Here is a 25640-nt window from a genome sequence, read left to right as displayed (position 1 = left end):
CATTGTTAATACACTTAATGACATGTTTACTTATCATTTATCATGATTAAACATAGTGTATCAATATCTTAATATGATTCATATGTATTTAGTAAGACTTTGTTATAACGATAATTGTTATATATATCGTTTCGAGTTTCTTAATTCAATAAACTCAATTTTATGTATATAACTCATTGTTAAAATACCTAATGAGATACTTACTTATCATAATATCATGTTAACTATATATATAATCATATATATGTCATCATATAGTTTTTACAAGTTTTAACGTTCGTGAATCACCGGTCAACTTGGGTGGTCAATTGTCTATATGAAAACTATTTCAATTAATCAAGTCTTAACAAGTTTGATTGCTTAACATGTTGAAAACACTTAGTCATGTAAATAACAATTTCATTTAATATATATAAACATAGAAAAGTTCGGGTCACTACATTTGGTGATCTAGACAACTAGAATAGGAATTTCAAGTGATTGTGTTTCTAGGTTAGGTTGGTTTTCAATTGACCTTTGTTTATCATAGTGGTGTTTGACTATCTTAGGTGACTTTGATGGTTAAAGGTTTTTAAGTGATTTTAACCCGGGCATAATCTCAATAAGCAACTCATACATTACTTGATCTAGTGTTGCTAAGCTTATGTGAATTTGCAAGGTAAAATTGGATTAAGAATATCTACTAGTTCAAACAACTTAAGTGATAACAATTTGGAGAAAACAAGGGCCATCTAAGCATAAAGAGGATTAGATAAGTGAACACTCTTCATCATATTGATTACTTCTCATTTCTTGATTACTTGTTACTTGTTACTTGTTAAGTTTTAGTTTGTTTATAGCAAATTTAGTTGATTAGTCAAAAATCTCTAGCAACCCCCCCCCCCCCCAAATCAAACAAAACCCCTAGGATAACTATTAGTTTCAAATACATAATCTACACCGCTCTCACGGGACGAACTTGATAAGAATACTTGCATTAAGTACTATAGCAACCGGGTTTTAAGTGCTCGATAGATTGTGCGTGCTTTTTGTGATATTTGAATCTTGTATAAATTTAGGGAGTTATGTATGGTATATCCATGCCACGTCAAATGTTATATGTATACATATAACTGTTGACGTAGAAACATTGCGAGATTCAAAGTACTGATTGCTAAATCCCGGTAATTGGTATGGTAATTCTCGTTATAAAATGTGGATGAGTTCATGATAAAACTTCAATTGATAAATATAGTGATTTGTCGGAGAGATTTAAGCCAAAGAGTAACGAGGTTGCTGGTACATCTGCTGGTAATATGGTGAAATATAAAAGGATTCCCCGATAACAATAAAAGAGCACACATATATATCAAGGTTATAATAAGGTTGTTTCGAACGAAAAGTCGAGGTTGACTTGCTGGAGCTGTGACAAAATTAGCTAATTTGGAAAGAGGTTGCAGAGTTATTTTCGGTAATAACAATGTCAAAGGGACTAGCACAGATACGTGTCAAACGTTTACTCGGGTTCCAAGTGTTTTCAGGTACATAACTATATTCATCAATCTTTTCTTTCGTAGATGAAGTGCGGTTGGTTCATCATCTCGATTGAGGTATTTTCAAGAATCATGAAAGGTTTGAACGCATATTGTAATCGTCAAGATACAAATGAGGTTTAAGATGAAATCAAGTGGCAAACTTGAAGAAAGGTTTAGTTTCATATGTTATAATCAATATTTTAATTCATTTTAATTCATTTTAATTCATTTTAATTGTCCAATGTTGGTAGTCCACAGTTAGTAGTCCAATAATTCATATACAGTTTAATATATAATATTCGAATTAATTAGTACGTATCGTGACCCATTATATACATGTCTCAGACTCGATCACAACTCAAAGTATATATATTATTTTAGAATCAACCTCAACCCTGTATAGCTAACTCGATCATTACCGCATATAGAGTGTCTATGGTTATTCCAAATAATATATATAGATGCGTCGATATGATATGTCAAAACATTGTGTACGTGTCCCGATATTTAAAATGCGTAAATAATAGTATGACGATAAATAAATTGCGTAAAATAAATAACAGAAATTAAATGACGATAACTAAAATTGCGAGAATTAAAATTGCGATAATTAAATTGCGATAATTAAAATGTAATAGGGAATTAGGAAAAGTTAGCTAGGAATAGTTAGCGTGGATTCTTAATAAAATTTCTCATAGTTAATTTGTATGTTTCTAACAAATTTTATTTTGTCAAATGTTTTTTTCATTTTGCCACTTGTTGGATTCTGATAGGTTAAAATCCAAATATGAAATTGAATGAAAAAGGTTATTCTGCGGTGAACGGATACGTATATCGGTGGTTGTAAGCAGGATAGTAAATGACTATTGAATCAGCTTCGAAGAATGTACAGTATAACTTATTAATGTGAAATCTAAATATTCCTCGGGTATTACCTACCCGTTAAAATATTTTCACCATTAACAGTTTGTACAAAAGAAATTTTTTTTTTAATTACAATCTTTATGAAAACATATATACATATATATTTTCTTCAGATGTAATTATGAATTTAATGAGTTAATATAACATTAAACTCATTTGCTTTTTCGGTTAGAATTAGAGTACATAATCTCTAAAACATTAGAGATTTCATAATCATCATGTCGAACGAAGATAAATAATGTAGAACATTACGTAGAACGATGATTATACTCGAGGTATAGAATGAGATGTTGAGGCATGTGATGTTGAAACTTGGGTTGTTGGTGGTACTGGTTTTGATGTTGGTGGTACTGTTGATGCTGGTGATGTTGCTGGAGCTGGTAAGTTTTGCACCATGGCTTCCAAATTGATTACTCGAGAGCGAAGTTCGTTGACTTCTTCTATTATTCCGGGATGATTGTCGGTCGGAACGAGCGAATGAATAAGGTTTAGAATTTTAGATAGAATATAGTTGTGGCGAGATATCCGAGAAATGAGGGTGAAAATGGTATTACGAACAGGTTCGTCGGTAAGTGCTTCAGGTTCATCGCCAAGAGGAAAATGTGGTGGATGGAAGGGATCGCCTTCTTCTTGTCTCCAATGATTAAGTAGACTACGAACCCATCAGATGAATTGGGGATGGATGATTTGTTGATTCATTATGATGACACTGCTTTCGGAGCTTAGGTGAAACTCCATATCGGAATAGCTGTTGGAATCCGAGAAATTCGAACTGGTTGAGGGATTCATCTCGTACGATCAGATGAAGGATTTTCGATAAAAAATAGATTATAGGATGTAGATTAGTACCCTGCAATACATAATTTACATATGCATATATAATACTAAAATCCCATAAGTTACGGAGGAATCTACGGAAGCTGTCAGGCAAAGGTAACAATAACAGATACGCTAGGATATGAATTTATCTATACACTGTCTATGCAATAGAGGCACTAAGACGTGTCTAGACTTTAAGGATGATAAGCAAATAATTAATTTTCGACACTAAATGATAAGCAAAACTTTTGACATGCAGACACGGTCGAAGTCCAGACCCACTAATGCATCTAAACAACTATCAGTTAGACACACTAATGCAAGACCTGGTTCGCTAAGACCACCACTCTGATACCACATGTCGTGACCCGACCAAATCTCTCTGGACGAATACATTACATTTGGTTACATCGCGAGGTACTTGACCTCTATATGATACATTTTACAAACATTGCATTCGTTTTTAAAAAAAAAACAAACTTTCATTACATCGAAAGTTAACGGCATGCATACCATTTCATAATATATCCAATTATAATTGACTTAATAATAATCTTGACGAACTCAATGACTCGAATGCAACATCTTTTGAAATATGTCATGAATGACTCCAAGTAATATCTTTAAAATGATCAAATGCACAACGGAAGATTTCTTTAATACCTGAGAATAAACATGCTTTAAAGTGTCAACCAAAATGTTGATGAGTTCATTAGTTTATCATAATCAATCATTTCCATAATTTTAATAGACCACAAGATTTTAATTTTTCCATAAACATACATCTCATATCAGGCATTTCGCAAACTCCATAGAGATAAAAATCATTCATATGGTGAACACCTGGTAACCGACATTAACAAGATGCATATAGAATATCCACATCATTCCGGGACACCCATCGGACATGATAAACTCGAAGTACTAAAGCATTCCAAATTCCAGAATGGGGGTTGTTAGTTCCCGTAGATCTACCTTTAGGATTCGCGTCAATTAGGGGTGCACTAATTCTCAAAAGTAGTGATGTTCCCTAATTCTTAGGCTACCAAGCTAAAAGGGGCATATTCGATTTAGATAATCCAACCATATAATGTAGTTTCGATTACTTATGTCTATTTCGTAAAACATTTATAAAAGCATCGCATGTATTCTCAGTCCCAAAAATATATATTGCAAAAGCATTTAAAAAGGGAGCAAATGAAACTCACAATACGATATTTTGTAGTAAAAATATGCATACGACGGAACTGAACAATGCAGGGTTGGCCTCAGATTCACGAACCTATAACAAGTATATATATTAACACATTGTAATATTACTCAACTATGTTTATATACATTTTATAATATATATAGATCAATATCTTTATATATTATTATATTAATCATTATTATTTGTTATAATACTTATATGATATATACTTTAATAAATGTGAGATTAATAATATTATATTTGTTAATATATTAAAAATCTAATATTAGTATACTTATGATATATGTAAAATATATATATAAATTTATTAGTTATATCCTTTTTATATTAATAATATATATATGTTTCATATATTCATTTTATAAAAAAAATATTAGTTTTTGTTATATTATATGTATTAAATATATCATTTGTATTTTTATAATAAAAGTTATAATAATACCAAAAATAATATTATTAATGATAAAAATAACTACAATACTTAATATTATTAATAAAATAATAATGTTAATAATTCTGTTAATAATAATATTAATGATAATAAATGTAAATATATACATTTTATTGTTAATGATGAGTATGATAATGATTTTATAATAATACTGATAACAATAATAATGATAGTTTTATGGTATCAAAATAATAATTTTTAGTAAATATAATAGCAATAATAATAGTAATTTTTAATAATAACCATACTAATAATTGTAATCATATTATCAATAATGATAGTATTTATAATAATACATATGTTAATAATAATAATAATAATTCTAATATCTATGTAATGATACTAATACTAATACTAAATAAAATAATAATTTGTATCATTTTCATAATAATAATAATACTATTAGTACTTAATGATATTACATAATAAATACTAAAATGATAATAATAACAATAATCCTAAATAATAATATATGTTAGTGATAATAATATTAGTAATAACAATGTTAATATTAACTATAATTACTATAATTGTAATAATCATAATAAGTAATAAATAACAATGATAATAATTATAAGTCTAACAATAACAATAATAATAATAATAATAATAATAATAATAATAATAATAATAATAATAATAATAATAATAATAATAATAATAATAATAATAATAATAATAATAATAAATATGAAATCTACCTTTAAAGGCTTAAAAAGAATAAACTGCCAGAGCCAGGACTCGAACCCGCGACCTCACGTTAACCCACTAACCCCCTTAACCATTCCGCTACTCCTACTTTTCTGATTATATACGAACCCGAATATATATAACCCGTGCTTATTTTGGCCCAACAGCAATCTTGGCCCATCATGCTTATGTTCGATTGGAAAGAAAAAGGGAACCAGAATCATGATATCACTCCATTATCATCATGTGATCATCCTCCACTTTCATCAACTAATCATCATCATCATTCATTATAATAATTCACGATCACCATTTCAATCATCAATATTATATCCGAAATCCATCATCACTCACGGTTACCTCATTCATCTTTATTTATTTTTTTATTTTTTTATTTTTTTTTCAACGTTTATTGATAGGAACGACTAGTGTATTATGATAGTTAGTCACTTGGGGTTTTTCAAATAATAACATAAACATAAATATGATTTAAGTACAAGAGCGAATAATCAACATTTCAAATCATCATCCTCATGTTACAGGTTCATCGTTCATACCTCATACCTTCATTAACATCCTCGTCTAACATCACATCCTTCTTATCGTACTATTCATCGGCCTTTTCACTTGTCATCTTCCCTTAACAGAATCAACTAGTTCAATCATTAACAGAAAGGTTGAAAGATGTGACGGTTGGAAAGTAGAGACGGTGGTGATTTACGGAACAGTAAAAATTTGCAGGTTAATGGTTTTAAATGGTGATGATGATGATTGTTTTGAGGATCTCGTTGGTGATGGTTCAAGAGGTAGTCATCGTGGTTGTTCATTGTTGTTTGAAGTATGAAAATAGTGACGGTGGTTGGGTGACGATGGAGGTGTTGGTTACCACGATATTAGAGAGAGAGAGAGAGAGAGAGAGAGATAAGTAATGATGATGGTTGTATATGGTTGAAGAGGGTGGCCAGTGACAGGTTATGGTGGCGGAGAGTGGTGAGAAGATGGTGATGATGTGACGATTATGGTGGGAGATGGCGACGGTTGACTCCCGGAGGTGGTTTACGATTAAAGAAAGTGGTGACGGGTTACGAAGGTGATGATAAATAGTGGTGGTGTATGGCAGTTGTGTGTGGCCGGTGGTTGCAGGTGACCTCGGTGGTGGTAGCCAATGGTGAATACAAGTGGGTGTGCTCAATATAATCCAATATTGTATCTATATCTATATATATGTAATATGATACAAATAATAATTTATAATAATTAATAATTGATAATAATAACAATATAATAATAAAATCAAACACATGTGAAAGAACAGGAAATCCATCGGAATTATTAATGACTTCAGATATTATTTCGTGTCCATTGCTAAACAGTTAAAATATAAAAGTGTTTCTAGAAATCTCAAATTTTCAATTTAAGTCCATTTATTTATTCTGGTCATTACCTGTTTGAAACCTGATAAAAAAGATTCGATAATTATTTATTTTCTGTTCTAATTTATATGTACGGAGTGCAAAAACTTAGCTTGAAAAGGTAAAAAAATATTTATCAAAACTATTATCTTTTTAATCAAATTTTGGAACAACTTTTATTTTAAAACTTTATATATATATATATATATATATATATATATATATATATATATATATATATATATATATATATATATATATATATATATATATATATATATATATATATATATATATATTAGACCTATTTTAAAAATAATTAAACGTCAACCGAAAGTTACAGACATTTACCATTTAAGCTCAAAATTAATTATATTTAATATACACTATGTATATATATAAATAGTTGTAAATAACAAAATTTACTACGCAAATAAATATATATTAAATAATTAAATTAGATAAAACAATATATATATAAAAGAAATATGCGTATAAAATAATAGTTTTTATTACAATGTATTTTATTGTACATATTTATTTATAACAATAAATGTATATAATAGTTTATTAATGTTCATGTTATTATATATATTATACATATATTTATATATACACATATTTATATATATCCACATATTTACAAGCAATGGTTCGTGAATCATCGGGGACAGTCGAAGGTCACATGAATATATGAAAATAGTTCAAACTTTTTGAGACTCAACTCTACAGACTTTGCTTATCGTGTCGGAAACATATAAAGATTAAGTTTAAATTTGGTGGGAAATTTTCGGGTCGTCACAGTGATTCTAGCAGTAAGTTCGATGAAGAAGAATGGGATGATATGGATTTGAGGGCAGCAAGTGCGATTCGTTTGTGTCTTGCAAAGAACGTGCTTGCAAATGTGCACGGGTTATCAACAGCAAAGGAGCTTTGGGTTAAACTAGAACAGTTGTACCAGGGCAAGGGCATCTCAAATCGGTTGTGTCTTAAAGAACAATTTCATACTCTGCGTATGGATGGGGGTTCAAAGATTTCAGATCATCTAAGTATTCTTAACGGTATTATTTCGGAACTGGAGGCTATTGGAGTTAAAACAGATGATGAAGATAAAGCTTTGAGGTTGATATTATCTTTATCATCGTCTTGTGAGCACATGAAACCTATTCGAATGTACGGGAAAGAAACGTTGAAGTTTGAAGATGTTACTAGCAAGCTCCTATCCGAGGAGAAAAGATTGGAAGGTAACGGAGTCTCGTCATCAGAAGCTACGGTACTGTTGTGTCCAGATAGGCAGAAGAGAAACTCTAGAAAGAATCTGACATGCTGGAAGTGCGGGAAAACTGGGCATATAAAGGTTAATTGTCCAGGTGGAGCTAATTCGGCAAATGGCTCCAAAGGCGCTAATGATGTCTCCGTTGTTACGGAGAGTGACAAATTCCTATGAAGTCACGTCATCCTCATGGTGTGTTCGCGCCACCATGGAAAGGGATGTTTGTTAGCGGTTCCATAATTGCACATGGGCACTGGTTTGGCATTGGTGCAGGTTGTGTGGTGGAAACTGATGTTGTAGCTGATGAAACTTCCAGGGAAAGCCAAACAGAAAGTCGCACCATAACTGTTCAGCTGGTTATACAACATGTGCTGAGGTGAAATGCTTGGAATGTGATATTCTAAGTGTGATACTCTTTATGGTGGGGTATGATAATTTTGTTTAGAGTTATGATTGTCTGTTATGACAATGATTGTCGGGTCTTGACAATGTTCGATGAAGATGCAAATTTTATTTCTTGGGTTAGAGGTAATGTCAGCGGCATGAAGATGAGGATCTTGAAGTTGTCGTCGAGGAAGCATCTACGTCGGTTTCTTTTGCAAAGTGGAAGCATGGTTATCTTCTTCTATCCAAAAGGTGGAGATTTGTTGGTTATAGTTTTGGTTAGAAGAAATGTATATGGTTGCTTTGTATTTGTGAATGGATGTTATCCCACATAGGTGGGAGGAAGAGGTGGGAGGGGAGTGACTTGGTTATAAAAGGAGTGTTAAGCCTCACTTCCAAATTGCACCAATCAATACACTTTAAGTATTTGATTATTTCTTTCTTTCTTACCCTTGTTTGAGAGTTGTATTAGTTAAATATTTTGGAGAGTGTAGTTGGCTTAAGAGAGTCGTCTATATCATTGTAACAATTTGTGATATAGTGTATTTCTCTCTTTGGGGGCCGGTGGTTTTTCTCCTGTTTTGGAGTTTTCACGTTAAATCTTGTGTTGTGTATTGTTCTTATTTCTTTACGATTATTGTTGGGCTGGGTGGTGGGAAAGTGAGACCGTAATTTCCCATCAAGACGTTCACGCAAGACGTTCGAGATTCCCGAGACCCATAAAACGGCGGGTAACCTCAAAAGAAATATATTGTAGCTCGATCGAACTCTTAAAGTCGAGTCACCACTAATACATCACCACTATCATAGCATTAATAGGTAGTAATACAACTCATCAATTCATGAATATAGTGGATCTAAAATGTGGATTTATCGTTAGTCTTCTCTTTTATCCTAAAAACGGCGAGTAACCTTTTGTTTTTATCATATAGTATTAATAAAAAAAAAGTGAAATAGCGAAAATGCTCCTAGTTACTATTCACCATTTTTGTCTATTAGATAATATAGTAAAGTAATTATTTATTAATCGTAGTCAGCTATGGGTTATACATATAAAAAATTGTATACCGGACTAATAATTAGTTTTAGAGTGGTATACAGTAACATTTTTACTGTGCGTTAACAAAAGGATAAGTCATAAGTCAATAAATTTAAATAATTTTTTATAATAATGTTCCTTTTTTAACATGACTCTAAATTACTCTAATTACCAGTGTTGTAAAAAACCCGATTAATTCCCGATTAATCTCCGATTACTCATTTTAAATAGCAATCCGTTCCGTTTTTCCAAAATCCGTTTAATTAGTCGGTCAACGTAGATTGATGGTTAAAAATCGAATTTGATAATCAAAGTTGGTTAAAGTCAAAATTGGTAACATTTTAACATGAATATAAACTAATGCTTAAGAGTTTTTGAATGAAATAAATAATTTTAAACAATTATGTTAAAATTTATGTTTATGTGTATGGTTTTCTTCTATATTTACTCATTAATTTCTAAAATTTATCATTTAATTGTATAAAGTACAATCCGATTAATCCTCGAATTGTCGATTAATCCTTTCAAAGTCTCGACGGATTAATCCCCGAATAGCGAATTTTGCAACCTTTGCTAATTATACGAATGATCATATTTAATATTTAATTCTTAATATATGGAGTATATCAGTAGTATTATTCAACCCACCAAGAAAAAAAGCAAATCAACAATTCAACAATCAACAAAACAAGAATAAAAAAAAATACAAATCCACACACCAACACAACACAACACAACACACAATCGGCGCACAAATTAGTGAATCTCACACCTTTTCTTGATTCCCCTCTTCGTCTTCTTCTTTTTCTTGTTTTTGATCTTATCCCTTTTCCGCTTTTTCAGGAGCTAATTTCTATTTAACCCAATTTTAATAAAACAAAATTATAATAAATCTATTGAATTGGATTGGATTGGATGTGAGTTTAAAACAAGTTAGTAGTTGGATCTTACTCGTAAATCTTGTTTTCTTCTCAGGCGGCTTCCAACATGTCGATCTCAGGTATTCAGCTAGTGTTTTGTTTTTTTAGGTTGCAAGTAAATCTATAGATTCGAGCTGATTTGTATATATTTTTTTTTAATTTAAATTTAGTAATTAGTAATTTGGTAGTGTATATATTGATGACCTAAAAGCTAATGACTTGCTGCTATTGCTATTAGGTTTATACTTTTTATTTAAATTTAGAACCAAGGTTTTTATTAGGAGACATGGTTATGGTTATTATTAATCACTGTATTACTGTATTACAGTATTAATTATAATATATTAATCTTAATATTGTTATTATTATTATGAATTATGAATTATGATGTTACTTTATTAATTACGAGTATATGCCAATGCAATATGTACTATGTATGTGTATATGTATGTATTATGTGTGTGCACACACAAAGACAAAGTATTATTTTTCTGTTACGGTTCAGCTTCATTCGTTTGAATAAAATGTTACGGTTAACAATTAGGGACTATACTTGAAAATTATAGAATCTGTGATATATGTGTTATGTAAAGATTTTGTGACGCAATGGTGATTCTTGTCGTCTTGCTAGGATACTTGTTGTTTAGACCTTATTTAATGGTGATGGGGGTGATGGGGGTGTGATGAGTGTTTTGTGGGGTATAGTGGTGATTTGGCCAAGGTGATGGAGTTTGTAGTGGTATGGGGTAATAGTTGTGTGATGGATTTATTTTATTATTTTAATTGATTTAATTTAATTATAAATAGAATTAATTAATTGTGATTGGCTGAAAACCCCATCACCCACATTTTCTTCCATGTGATGGACTCATCACGCCATGGGTTTTTTTCCTCCATCACGCCTGGCGTGATGGGGGCGTGATGGTAGTGATTTTAGGTTGATCACGCTCCACTAAATAAGGTCTTAAAGTTAATGTTGATTTTGAATGTTTCTGTTTGAGAAAGCGTTGTTTTTTTTTGTTTTTTTTATTTTATTTATTTATTATTATCTCATCCCGAGCGTTTTACCTACATATTTTGGTAAATTAAGGAAATGTTGGTTAGATGTGCCTAAAAGATGTGAAAAAAGAAGTTTTATGTAATCAGCTTGCTTGAGTGGAAATAAAGGATCTTTTTGGAAGACAAGGAATATTTGATTCCAAAGTAACACATAAGAAACTTCCCAAATTGCGTGAGCAATAGGTCTTACATGTAAAGGGTCCTGTACCCATGACTCAAAATTTCCTTGCCAAGCTACATGAAAAAGATTTCCGGAAGTCCACAGAAAAAATGAAGATCTTTATACAGGAGCTCTTTTTCTATTATTTATTTCTGCCATATCTTTAATAGCGGGTTGGTTACACCTACAACCGAAATGGAAACCGAGTGTATTTTTCCCCCCGGGAATCTTTAGAGTTACCACTGCTTAGCTTTCAATTCGCCTCTGACCATCAAATGAAATGATATCAGACTAACTAGGAGTTTTTTAGTTACCATATACATCTATTTAATAAATGTGTTAAGATTGTCTCTAGCTTTGTTCACCCTTTTTTATATATATGTTTTTTTCATATATCTTTTTATCGTTAAGATCATTAAGCTTACCGAACTAATTTGGGATAAATAACTTGTTTTTGTTGACTACACAATTGAATATTCACCATTAATAATGAGCTAACAGGAGCATCATATAAAGCTGTCTTTTTAACTCATATTACGACTTGTTACCTTTTAGAAACGGGACATGTCTCTATAAAGTATCTATGTATACTTTAAATATAATTTAAAATCTTCAGCATTCAAGATTTATAAGAGATTCATCTGACAGGTCATTATGGATTGCGGTTAATTAGCTTTATGACGTCTATGATGATTATTCGAATATTAATAAACGAGTTATTGTTTTGCCATTTGTATTTTTCAGAGTTGGGTATGTTTTTTTGTGATGTTTGATTGGTTGTTTTCTATGTCTAATATTGTAGGACTGCGTGAGAAGCATAAACAAGAGCTCGATAATTTGACGCTAATATCACAACCTTTGAAAACTTTGAAGTTTTTCATTGTGGCTATTGCTCAATATTTAAAAAAATCGCTCGTATACCTTTTGACACATGGCGTCTGGCTTATTATATCGGTCTGCGTAACTGTTGCAGGGGCATTCTTGTTTCTATCTGCAGATGGTCCTCACGGAAAGGTACGTACGTCTCTATGCATTAATCTTCAGTTATAATTTTATCAATTATTGAATACTTAATATTTACTAGTTATATTTTTATTTCTATCTATAACTCAGTTGGTTTTTGTACCATTAATGATAAATAAATATATGATTATTCTGTTACTGCAGCATGTTGACGAGCTTCTTGAATATGCAAGGTTTGGATTGTGGTGGGTGGCTCTCGGTGTTGCATCTTCTATTGGTCTTGGTGAGCGTTCGTGCATGCTATATATAGTTTTATACTAGCATTTAAACCCGTGTATACATACGGGCATCGATAAATTTTACTCCCTCCGTCTCATATTTATTTCCCTCGAAAAAAATCACACATTTTTTAAAAATATTGACTGTCATGTCACCTGTACTTTTTGTTAACTTTCCTGTTTTATCCCTTACTTTTTATCTACTTTTTTGTTTTACATGTATGAATACTTTTTATCTACTTTTTTGTTTTACATGTATGAAGAAAGGTCATAAAAGAGCTTTACCTTATTATTATTCTTATCAAAGTGGACAATTAATTTGAGACAGGCCAAAAAGTAAATAATGGACAATAAATGTGGGACGAAGGGAGTAATATCAACTTGGTTTAGGTTAACTGGTTTATGTGAGTAGATACACTTAAATGCGTAAATACATGTGCCAATTAGTTCCTTTCATAATGGTCCAATGACTTCTATACATACATACATACATACATACATACATGGCAACTAACATTGAACTTTTTTTTTTATTCTTGTTAGGATCTGGGCTGCACACTTTTGTCCTATACCTTGGGCCACATATTGCATTCTTTACATTAAAAGCAATGCAGTGTGGTACAGTGGATATAAAAAGTGCTATATATGATACAATACAATTAAATAGAAGCCCGTCATGGCTTAAGAAGGATTGTTCAGAGTTTGGGCCCCCGTTATTTTCGACACCAGATGCCGGTATTCAGGTTCCGATTACGAGCATATTGCCACAAGTACAAGTGGAAGCTATTCTTTGGGGCCTTGGAACTGCACTAGGAGAGCTCCCTCCATATTTTATATCTAGAGCAGGTTTGTCTCAGTGTGTAGTATTCTTTATTACAACGTGCTTCTAAATTGCAGTTGTTAAGTTATACCTGTTTAGTTTAGTTATACAGTTGTTAAATATTAAATATAGATCCTTGTTTGTATCCATAATTGCTAAATAGAATGTGCTGCAGGAGATGGTGTTTAAAAATGCTTGTAATTAGGTTATTCGTTATTCTCGAGTGGTTTGCAGTTCGGATTAAGTAGGTCTTCATTGATATTGCTAAAGTACATATATAAAGTATGACAGTTTGTTTTCATTTATTTTAGTAGTAACTTTTTTTTTTATCAGTTACAACAACAACAACAACAGAACCCAATACCACACAAGTGGTGTATGGGGGAGGTGAGATGTAGACAATCCTTCCCCTATCCGAGAATAAAGACAAGTCATTTTTCCACCTAGAGTAAAGACACTCTCAAAAGTAGAGAAAGTCATCCCTCTCTCTCTCTATCAACGGATAGAGAGATTGCTTCCGAGTGGACCTCCGGCCAATAAGTAGGAAAAAAAAAGTTTTAAAAATAAAATAAAATTGACACGCCATGAAAATGGTAAAATCAAATTTCCATGGGTTTTTTTTATCAGTTCTTTGTTATAAATTTGAAGTTTCAACAATGACTTATATACAAGTAACAAAAAATTAAGAAGAAATGTAATTAAGTGTAAAAAAGTAGGTAAATGAGTACTTCTTTGCAGTTGATAATAGCTGTTTGGTTATTTGTCTTACAAACGTACGTCTTTTTATGCAGCAAGTATCTCAGGTGAAAAAATAGATGCTGCAGAAGAACTGGATGCATCTTCGTCAGAGAATAATGGAGTTGCTTCTAACTTGAATCGTATGAAGCGTTGGCTCCTGTCGCATGCTCAGTATTTGAACTTTTTTACAGTTCTGCTGCTTGCTTCGGTTGGTTTCTATGCTGTTATTTGTTGTCTTGCTTTCTAAATTAATGGATACACAACGGTTTCTGATGCCTAACTTATGTTTTATGCTTCTGCTTGAATTGTTTTAATTTGTAAGAACAAATTCTTCCTTACATGTTATCTACATTGAACTCATATAATTAGCTGATGCAATTTGTAGGTGCCAAATCCTCTATTTGACCTTGCGGGCATGATGTGTGGGCACTTTGGGATTCCATTTTGGGAGTTTTTTCTAGCTACCCTTATTGGAAAGGCAATAGTCAAAACTCACATCCAGGTATGGCCGTGTTTCTTTCTCTAAACCTTTAATGCTATATTATATTACTATTGCTGTCCCACATCAGATTAGAGAAAGAATGTTTGAGTACCTTATAAGCTTAAAGTAGTGGCTACTCATATCTCCCACTACAATTTTTAGTTGAAACATGCAGTTTTCCGGTTAGTCTACTACTTTAATTGTGACGGTAGATAGACACTCGGGATGTGACGGGCACGCGGCTCGTGCATCTCTTGGGTCCGCTTGAATATTGATTATGTTTCGGCTTGACGAGGACGTCAAGAATATAAGTGTGGCTGTTGCAAAAGAATGTGGAGTTCGCAACACCCCGTCCCATATCAGATTAAATAAGAATGTTTGAGTCCCTTATATAAGCTTAAAGTAGTGGGCTCACATCTCCCACTATGGTTTTGGTTACTCCACAACTTTAATTATGAGGGGCACCTATTGAACCTGCTCCTATTTCAATCCGTGTTCGACTGAAAAGAGCAGGCTTGTCCGGGGCAAGGGATGCAAGTATGAAAGATGAAGCTTGAAAGCGCGGGAGTTCATGGAAAATTGCTCAAGTGGGTTGTTGGTCGTAATCGTAAAAACACTTTTCATTTCATCCATGTAGTCCGCTCCTTGCTCTAATAATTAGGAAATACTCCTTTAAAGAAAAGGATCTTTACAGAAAAAGAGCTCAGAGGTTTAGTCCTAGTATTTTCTTTTTTTCTTGTAAAATGGATGGGAAACTTGAACGTGTAATTCTATCCGGGGACCGCGGTATACTCTCTCCGTAATTCGAGTGACATTGTCATGGCGCTATTCGAGCAATAAAAGTTGATTCAAATATCAACAGAAGATCGTCTCCGACAACAAGACCATCAATCTCTAATCCGAATCAAATCTACGCATATACCGAACCTACGTATGTGCAAAATACGTGATGACTTGTGGCTAGGGGTGAAAGGCTAACCAAGATCGGAGAGTCTTTGTGCAAAATACATGATGACTTGTGGCTAGGGGTGAAAGGCTAACCAAGATCGGAGAGTCTTTGTGCAAAATACATGATGACTTGTGGCTAGGGGTGAAAGCCTAACCAAGATCGGATAGTCGTTATCTGAACATGCAGTATAAGAACTCCCCCGCTTTCAAGCTTCATCTAATGGAAAGTTCAGCTGGAGCGAAAACCAACCGAACTCAGAAAGATAGGTAGATCGAGCGCTCAGAAGGAAATTTGAGAGATTTGGATTTCTAAAAAGCAAACTATCTTGATTGGTTAGTTGGCCTACTGATAGATTAGCTTTTTCTTTTCTTTTTTACGTAATTTCAGAATTCTATTTGTTTTTACTTAGAGCTTAAAAGGAATTTGAAGTATGTCTTGGATCCAAAATTAGTTCTATACAAATGCACAAAAATGAGAAAATTAAATGCAATCGCTAAATGCTGATAAGCCATATCAACTCTTATTTGCAATCTTCCTTAAAGAAAGTTTAAGGTAATTGCAGGTCTATTTTCCTTTTTTTATAATGGATTGTCATTGTGGCATCGATCCCTATTGACTTCCCCCCTCACTGCCACTAAAAGAAAACTCGATGCAAAACCTCTCGGGACCAGGTGAGTCAGAAAATCAAAGAATTTCATTTTCCTTCTTGTTCATCAATTAGTTTGGATTATCGTAGAAAGAATAAGAGGAGCCGTCTTTGGAAATGACTTAACTTAAAAGATAGATAACACCCCAGCTTGACTTGAGATCAAGACTTCTTACAGCTCGCATCAATAGCGGAGCAGGCGGAGATTGATTGAAATGGCGCAGTTCCTTTTCGGGCGGCTGTAGGACAAACGACCGCCTATTGGTGGTTGGGTAGGGTGGGTGGTACCGCTCAGATTGCTGTTAATCTTCCTAATCGTGTGCGTCCAGAGCCTACTCCTTACTCCCTGATCCGATTATCCCCTTCATGGACTCTTTAATCGGGATACTATTAACTAGGTTCCTAAGGCGGGGCGTAGGTGACAAGCAGTTATATGTATTTGGTGCTTTACTCGTGGACGCTTCTCCAGCTCTCGCAAGAATTGTATAGGAGTCGTCCACGGAGGGACTTCCCGAATGACCGTACCGAGGAATTCTACCATACTCCGGGCAGCTATTGTTGTTGATCCTGCGGAGTAAATCTGTTAGTGGGAGAGTTAACCCAAAGATTCGTCAATCAATTCTTTCTTATGGGTTCAAATCTCATTTCCTCCTAAACAAAGAAAATGAAACGGATTGGCGAAATGACGTGAGAGAAAGAGCCTCTTGTGGACTCATGGTGTGATGGGCATGTGGCTCGTGCATCTCTTGGGTCTGAGGGTCGTTTCAATTGCAATATCTAAATATATGGGTGTTCGGTTATGTGCGGTGAAAATGATTATATGATACGGAATCAATACTCCATCTATAACTAAACGTGCTTCATAATCTAGTGTTCAGATCTGATTTTGTTTTAAGCTTGTATTAGTTAGTTGTTTTAGTGTTCGAACTATTCTTCTAGATATGAAATTAATAAACAAATTGACCAAAAGTTGGTGTTTTTGTGAATAAAGAGAAGTAGAGATGGTTCACTACACATATGAAAAGCATTTCCAAAACTCAAATCCAAACACCCCAGCAATAGAATCAGTTCCGATGTTGGGTGGTGTTGTGAAACCATAACGTCTTGAAACTTAAACTTACACATATGAGTATATAACAATTAACAAGGATAGAAGTGACTTATTACCTATATAAATTTTTTTTTGAACTTTAGGATTTGTCATGAAGCCTTGAATGATAGGATATGTCTAATCAACTATATTTTATCTATTTGGCAGACAGTGTTTATAATTTCGGTATGCAACAATCAACTTCTTGATTGGATAGAAAACGAGTTAGTATGGATGCTTAGCTTCATCCCCGGTGTATCTTCTGCCTTGCCCACCATCGTTACTAAACTGCATGCAATGAAGGAGAAATATATGGCAGCCCCTCTCCCAGTGACATCAAACATCAAGGTACGTCTACTAAATGTTTTATAAACTCTTTGATTACAATGTATTAAATTTTTTATCTATTGAGTATGATTAAAATTGATTGTGGGTCGGGTTGGCCCGACCTTACAGCTTCACCTCACAAAATAGTTTTCCTTTTTGACCCGTTACCCTATCGCCCGACACATCTATGTTGCTACCTCTAGGTGCTATATACCACTTTTATAGTTTTATTATGCCGTGTTTCTAAAAATATGTCCTTTTCAGGTGAAATCATGGGATCTATCCTTCGCATCTGTTTGGAACACGATCGTATGGCTAATGCTTTTGAACTTTTTCGTCAAGATCGTGAATTCGACCGCACAGAGGTATCTAAAGAAGCAGCAGGATTTAGAAATAGCTGCTTTAAAAAAGAAGTCGGAAGAGTAAGAGGATAATAACCAACCATTAGTTGTTGTTCAATGTTTCTTCTTATTTCTTATTCATGTTAGAGGATAGGTATTTTAGAGACATCAATCCTTCACTTACCATTGAAGTTGAAGCAATTCAGAACGGAAAAAATATCCCGCTCAAGTTAAACTCATTTATAGACACAATAGCTGCAGATTTATCTCTCTTGTTCTGCTATATGTGACCGTTGTAGGGATTCCCATTTTGGGTCCAAAATATAACTGTTGTCTAGATCATATTATTGTTCATCGGGCATCTAGTTATATTTGTTTCCCATGTTCTGTTACAAATATATGTGCATTAGGTGCCTGCCTGCAATGGTCTTTAAAAACATGACATCCGAATTCCAAAACATATACGAACAAAGTTATAACAAAGTTACAACATGTTATACCACTATAGATGCACAAACCGGATAAAAAACCGGATTCGGACAACAACAAAAATCGGATTTTTTTGTCCGGATTTTTGGGAACCGGTTCCGGTTCCGGTTCTCGGCGTCGGATTTTTTTTGGATTTTTTTCCGGAACCGGTTCTTTTTCGGATCTCGATCGGATTTTTTCGGATTTTTCTTGGACTAAGATTCGATTTTGCGAATTAAATTTTTACCGGTTCTATTTTTTTTTTTTTAACGTTTGACAACAATAATATAATCGGTATAAAGAAAAGTTATAATGCTCAACACAATAGATGATATAAATAACAATATTCGAACAATACAATTATAAAAATAACACTTTTATTCGAACGATACAATAATAAAAATAACAACACTTTTATTCGAACAATACAATTATAATTAATACATTTCGAGCTTCGGCATGGCCATCACCCAATAATGTATTAAGACTAAAGTATATCGAGCTTCGGCATTGCCATCACCCGTTATACTTTAGTCGTCAAATGACCCAAATGTGTTATCTTGTTGAGCGCGTTGAGGACGGTGCCTTCGATCGTAGTCTTCAAAAGCGGGGTCATCAACTAGAGAAAGGTAAGCTTGTTGGTAACCCGATACATTCATTTCGGTTTGGTCCATATCAAACGCTTCATAGTCACCTTCATCCACTTCGTTTAGTTCATTGTCGGAATTCTCTTCGGTTGTTGTAGGTGATAATCCCGCTAAATTTTCTTCATACTCTATACATTGTTGATGCCTCTTTAAAAACTTGTAAAAAACTTGTTAATGATTCCAAGTCATCCCATTCGTCGTCACTAATTGGTTCGGAAAATCCCTTTCTAAGTAGTTTTCTATTAAAAGCTATTAACGTTTCTTTTTGACGTAAAATATTTTCGAACATTAAACAAGTAGAATTCCATCTTGTATTATTATCAAAATAAGGACCTAACCAACTGCCATGACAATCTTTAACAAAAGCCTTATAGTTATGATGTCGTGCGTTGCTCGTACGATAAATCGTTACTAATAATCTTCTAAATTTTTCTTTTAATGAAGAACAAAAAGCTAAACAATCTTGAACTCCCAAGTTTATAATATGAGCAACACAACGTGTATGAATAAATGCACCATTTAAAATTGGTCTAAGTGCAATTTTTAACTCACTCATGGCCGCATCATTATTAGATGCATTATCTAGCGAAATTGTAAAAACTTTATCGATTAAATTATATTCTTCTAAAGTGTCTTGTAACGCTTTTTTATATTATTACCGTTATGTGGATAACCAAATATTTTAAAATCGATAACACGTTTCATTAAAAGCCATGAATCGGGATTAAACCAATGAGCGGTAACGGCTAAATAAGAATTTGTCGTTCCATGTGGTGCGCTCCAAACATCACAAGTTATAGAAACCCTATGTTTATATGTTCGAAAACCTTCAATTATTTCAGTTTTAGCTTTTTTCCATAATTTAAAGGCGTCACGTCTTAAGGTAGAACGACTTACATTGCTATATCGCGGTTGTAGTCGATTCCGAATTAGCTCCGTAAGCCTTGGATTGTCGAAGTGGTTGAAAGAAAGCGCTTGTTGAATGACAAACCTTGACAAATCTTGCCGAAGAGCTTCGGCATCGTATTCAAAAATCGAACCATCGGCCCGCATTGTTTGTTGTCTCGGGTCTTGCTTTGCACTACAACTTTTGTCAAGATGTTTTCTTAACGTTGTATTACCCGAAACACCCATGAACTTCATACATTGTGTACAACGAGCTTTTTCCGCACCATCCTTCATTACACACAACTCGAATTTGGACCAAACGTTCCCTTTTCGCTTTGTTTCTTTTTTGTAATCAATATCGGCCGTAGTGTAGCCTTGTGAAGATGTTGCAACGGAAGCGGAACCGGAAGCGGAAGCTTGTGAATTATCCATTATGGGATAAGTAAGTAGAGATTAGAGAATATTTAGTGATTTAGAAAGAAATATGAGAATGTTTGTTGGTGCATTTTCAACCAAAGCTAAACCATGTATTTATAATGGACTTTGTGGGGTTAAAATGGTAAAAAAAAAAAAAAAAAAAAGGCTATTTTTTTGAAAAACCGGATCGGATCCGGATCCGGATCCAAACCGGATCGGATAAAATCCGATTTATATCCGGAAAAAATCCGGTTCTCTTGAAAATCTGGATCCGGTTGGAACCGGATCGGATCTCGGATCCGGATCCGGATTTCGCTGTGTCCGGTTCTGGTTCTGTCCGGTTCCGGATCGGGTCACCGGATCGGATCTGGATCTTTTTTTTTTGCCCATCTCTATATACCACCGAAGCTTGGCTTGAGTGGTATGGGGGTGAGATCTAATTTGGGGTAATCCCAACTTAGGATTCTCACTCCAAGCATGGAGTTTTCAACCTTTGATGGTACTGTCAATATCAATGCGATTTGGGAAGGTTTCTGGAGGATTTTTTTTTCCATCTTTCGATGGTACTGCTAACATCGTCGTGAATTGGGTTTCCTCCTAACGCGCGTGTGGTTGACAAATGAGAGCATTCGATGTCGATATTGCCGTTTAAAAAAAAAGAGTTATAACACGTTACACAACCTACTATATTTGCTCAGTCTGTCATCTCTTACTTTTACCCAGCATAAATGTGATATGATGCATATATCGTGTTGAGAAATATATACCGCAATCGTTATTTGAAGATCAAGGTTTTAGTTTTTGCTTTTGTTTTTGTTTGTGTGTGTGTGTGTTCGTTGAATAAGTCACTCGTACTACATACTTTTTTTTTTTTTTTTGAAAAGCAAGAAAATTTATTTATATAATGGAAAATTACATGCCCTATAATTTCTATACAATATGATGATAACGAAAAATAAAAATGGCGACTTCATGAATAAGTCAAAACATTTTGACACCGCGGAACTTGAAAATTCAAGTTAGATAGGATTAACCGAACAGTACCGACATTTCGGTGACAAAGTTGATTAATACTACCCAATTAACCAAGTGACAAAATGCAAAAACCTATCCCTGGAGAAGCGTGGATACAATAAGGGCTATTTAGGACGTGATGTAAATTAGCCAATGCCCGTTCTTTGTTGATCCGAGGTGTAGGATGACGGATTGATGAGCCATTGATGCCAATCGATTGTAGATTTCTTTGATCTTTTGGATATCCAAGCGTATGTTTGTGATTGGATTTCGGTTAAAATTGTAGCTACACACCATTCTTTTTTGCTAAAGACGTTAAGGTTTCTATGTTTCCAAAGAATGTATGAAGCGGCCCATTTAGTGGCTTGCCATATGTATGAACCGGATTTCGACGTAGTGAAAGGTTGCTCCGAGATGGTTACGTCGTTAAAGGAGGTGAGGGTGTTAGAAGGAAGGTTCCACCAATTTAATATAGATAGCCATACACTTGATGTTTTCGGACAAAGAAAAAGGATGTGTTCAATGGTTTCAACGTGTGAGTTGCATAATGGGCACAGAAGTGAATTGAGATCAATATTACGCTTGTCTAGTTCAATGCGAGTGGGAATTCTACCATAAATTAATCTCCAGATGAATATGTTAATTTTTTGAGGTAAAAGTTTGTTTTTCGGGGTTTTGAAAGTGTGTTGCGGAGTGGCGAGTTTGGTGTTGTCGAGGATCGAAGCAAGTTTCTTAGTTGTGAAGATACCATCGTTATCTAAGGTCCACTTCCAAGTGTCAGGTTTATCGGTTAAATTAATGGTGGCTATAAGATTGTTGAGTTCCGTTAATTCGTTGAGGGTACGCCCATATGGGTTTCTAGACCAATTCCACAAACCGATGGTTGTAGAGTTTTGTGTCGTGATACGATCGGCAACCAGAGCGTGTTTGTTGCTTTCAAGCATGTATAATCTTCTAAATTGATTGCTGAATTTTTCGGTACCACACCAAGTGTCATGCCAAAATTTGGTGTCGGTGCCGTTTCCAATGCATTTGATGATAGACTTGGTGAAGTTTGTCTTGAGGTTGTCCGCGATATGACCCGCCTTGATAATTTCATTCCAAATGGTGCAACCTGAAACATTTCTAGATAAATCATTAGCGCAAACCCCCCCACCCCCACCCGGACCGTAAATGCTTGATATTATTTTAACCCAAAGAGCGTCTTTTTCGTTATGGAATCTCCACCACCATTTGGAAAGTAGGGAGATGTTTTTGCAAGATAATGAGCCAATGTTTAAACCGCCCTTATCATAAGGTACAAGAATGTGTTCCCATTTAATCCAATTAATTTTTTTGTCCGCTTCGGTACCACCCCAAAAGAATTTACGTCTTTTTGTTTCGAGTAAATTGATGATGTTGCAAGGGGCATGGAATAAGGAGAAGTAGTATAGAGGTACACTAGATAATACGGATTTGATTAAGGTTAGTCGTCCACCAAAAGAGATTGATTTTGCTTTCCAGTCGGAGAGTCTTTTATCAAACTTCTCAATGATTGGTTTCCAAGACGAGGCTTTTGTAGTGAGGGTGCCGATGGGAAGTCCGAGGTAAGTGAATGGAGTTGTGCCGGCCGTACAATTTATGTAATTTGCCATAGCATCAACTTCATTTTTTGAAACACCAATTCCGAATAAGTTACTTTTTTTGAGATTTACTTTTAGACCCGATATGTTTTCAAAGCATTTTAGTAATTTAGACACGTTTTTTGCGTTCCGTTTACTCCATTCACCAAAGAAGATTGTGTCGTCCGCATACTGGAGATGGGATATCACAATCTTATCGTGTCCGACACAAATCCCTCGTAATTGGTCGTTTGCTATAGCACGCTTAGTGAGGATGTTTAGTCCTTCGGCCGCGATGATGAAAAGGAAGGGAGAGATAGGGTCGCCTTGGCGAATTCCTCTTTCAGGAGAGAATTCCGCGGTCGGGGAGCCATTGATAAGGATGGAAATGGAGGAGGAGGATAGACATGCATGGATGAAACTAATCCATTTGCGCCCGAAGCCCATACATGCCATGGTCTCGAAAAGAAAATCCCATTCGATGCAGTCGAATGCCTTTTCGAAGTCCACTTTGAATATGAGGCCTTTTTGCTTTTTTCTTTTGAGTTCATCGATAATTTCGTTTGCAATTAGAACGCTATCGAGGATGTTACGGCCTTTTAGAAATGCGGTTTGTTCAACACCGATTATTTTATGGATAACTTTTGAAAGACGGTTAGCAAGAATCTTGGTGAGGATTTTATAGTAACTTCCAATTAAGCATATGGGTCGATATTCGTTAAAGCCAATAGGGTTGGATTTTTTAGGTATTAGCGTGAAGAAAGATGCATTGCATCCCCTAGATATTTCGGAATTGAGCCAAAACCAATCTAGGGCCCTAATGAGGTCCTCTTTAACTAGCCACCAGTACTTTTTGAAAAATTTCATGTTAAAACCGTCTGGTCCAGGTGCCTTGGAGCTTTCGCAATCGTTAAGGGCATCCCAGACCTCTTTTTCAGAGAATTGGGTTTCGAGGATTAGATTATCTTCTCGCGAAATGTAGATACGATCAGGTTCATTTTCGAATGGACAAGACCCTTTACGTGGTTTGGAGCGGAAAAGTGATTCAAAATATTTAAGTGCCTAGTTTTTTATTGTGTTGGGTTCTTCAGACCATGTACCATTTAGGGATATGCCACGGATATTGTTTTTGTTAACTCTTCTTTTAATGTAATTATGAAAGTATTTAGAGTTTTCATCGCCCTCGAGGTTCCATTTGATTCGGGCTTTTTGTTTGAACATGTTAGATTTCTGTTTTTCTTTTACTATGTGCTTCATTCTGTGGTTAATCCATTTGTCTTTTTCGAGAACTGTTAAGGGTCTAATTTCTGCAAGTTTTTCGAAATCATTAGAGGCGTCGAGGTGTGTTTTAATTTCATTATCTATGTTATTTAGTTGTGAGCTTAGTTTTTTTAGTTCAAGTTTGACATTTTTTAGTTTGTTTCGGAGGATACAATCAGGGCGGTTTCCGCTAACGGGTAGTGACCATGTAGATTTTATGATGTCATCTGCATTTTTTAATTTCAGCCAAGTATTAAAAACACGAGTGGGTTTAGGGCCGAAGTCTACGATAGAGTTTTTAAGAATAATTGGAACATGGTCGGAAAGGTTACGGTCGAGTGATTTTGAGGAGATATTCGGCCAAATTTTTAGAATGGTCTCAGACACCAAGAAACGGTCAAGTTTACTGAATTTCATTGTCTTGAGACACAAGCGGGTGTATTTCTTACCTCCAAGTGGAATATCGTACTACATACTACAAAGTACCAGAACAAATTACAAACGGGAGGTGATACTAACACACCTAAAATTGCTCCACACACACTTTTTAGCACAAATTGACAGTTATAACCCTAAGTTTATCTAGGGACTTGAACCTTCATAATTGTAAATTAAGGGTATAATAGTAAGTTGGTGTGTATGGATCAATTCTTGGTGTGTGAGTATCATCTCCCATTACAAAATGAAAAAGCACGTGGACCCTCTCTTTTACACCAAATAACGCCAAAGGTTTGGTCCAAGCTCCCTTTAACTTGGTTGTGCCTATCTTGGCCAAAGTTTGGCTTGCGCCGAACCTCCCTATCACGCAGGATGGGGAGAGGCCTAAGAAGGTGATTTGAACTACAAAACAGTAA

General features: G+C 34.3%; 2 protein-coding genes across 2 annotated transcripts; one reads left to right on the top strand and one right to left on the bottom strand.

Moving 5' to 3' along the window:
- Nucleotides 1-10395: 10395 nt before the first annotated feature.
- On the top strand, nt 10396-18864 carry LOC139890748 (vacuole membrane protein KMS1-like). Its single transcript, XM_071873662.1, has 8 exons — nt 10396-10719; nt 12661-12872; nt 13026-13104; nt 13643-13945; nt 14711-14865; nt 15043-15159; nt 17992-18171; nt 18415-18864. Exons 1-8 carry the CDS (start codon nt 10707-10709, stop codon nt 18574-18576), a joined length of 1221 nt encoding a protein of 406 aa, XP_071729763.1. The 5' UTR covers nt 10396-10706; the 3' UTR covers nt 18577-18864.
- A 3207-nt stretch (nt 18865-22071) lies between these two features.
- On the bottom strand, nt 22072-25203 carry LOC139887803 (uncharacterized). Its single transcript, XM_071870858.1, has 2 exons — nt 24627-25203; nt 22072-24542 (listed from the first exon to the last, which is right to left on the bottom strand). The coding sequence occupies exons 1-2, from the start codon at nt 25201-25203 to the stop codon at nt 22072-22074; spliced, it is 3048 nt and encodes a 1015-aa protein (XP_071726959.1).
- Nucleotides 25204-25640: the final 437 nt, after the last annotated feature.

This window comes from Rutidosis leptorrhynchoides, chromosome 2, assembly GCF_046630445.1.
Source record: "Rutidosis leptorrhynchoides isolate AG116_Rl617_1_P2 chromosome 2, CSIRO_AGI_Rlap_v1, whole genome shotgun sequence".
NCBI lineage: Eukaryota > Viridiplantae > Streptophyta > Magnoliopsida > Asterales > Asteraceae > Rutidosis > Rutidosis leptorrhynchoides.
This window is presented reverse-complemented; position numbering and strand designations above follow the sequence as displayed.

Coding starts and splice junctions, on each gene's coding strand:
- LOC139887803 (XM_071870858.1), bottom strand. CDS start 25,203: ATGAAATTCAGTAAACTTGACCGTTTCTTGGTGTCTGAGACCATTCTA. Junction 24,543..24,626: donor CCGTGGCATATCCCTAAATG/GTACATGGTCTG, acceptor AACCACGTAAAG/GGTCTTGTCCATTCGAAAAT.
- LOC139890748 (XM_071873662.1), top strand. Junction 12,873..13,025: donor CAGATGGTCCTCACGGAAAG/GTACGTACGTCT, acceptor CTGTTACTGCAG/CATGTTGACGAGCTTCTTGA. Junction 18,172..18,414: donor CAGTGACATCAAACATCAAG/GTACGTCTACTA, acceptor TGTCCTTTTCAG/GTGAAATCATGGGATCTATC.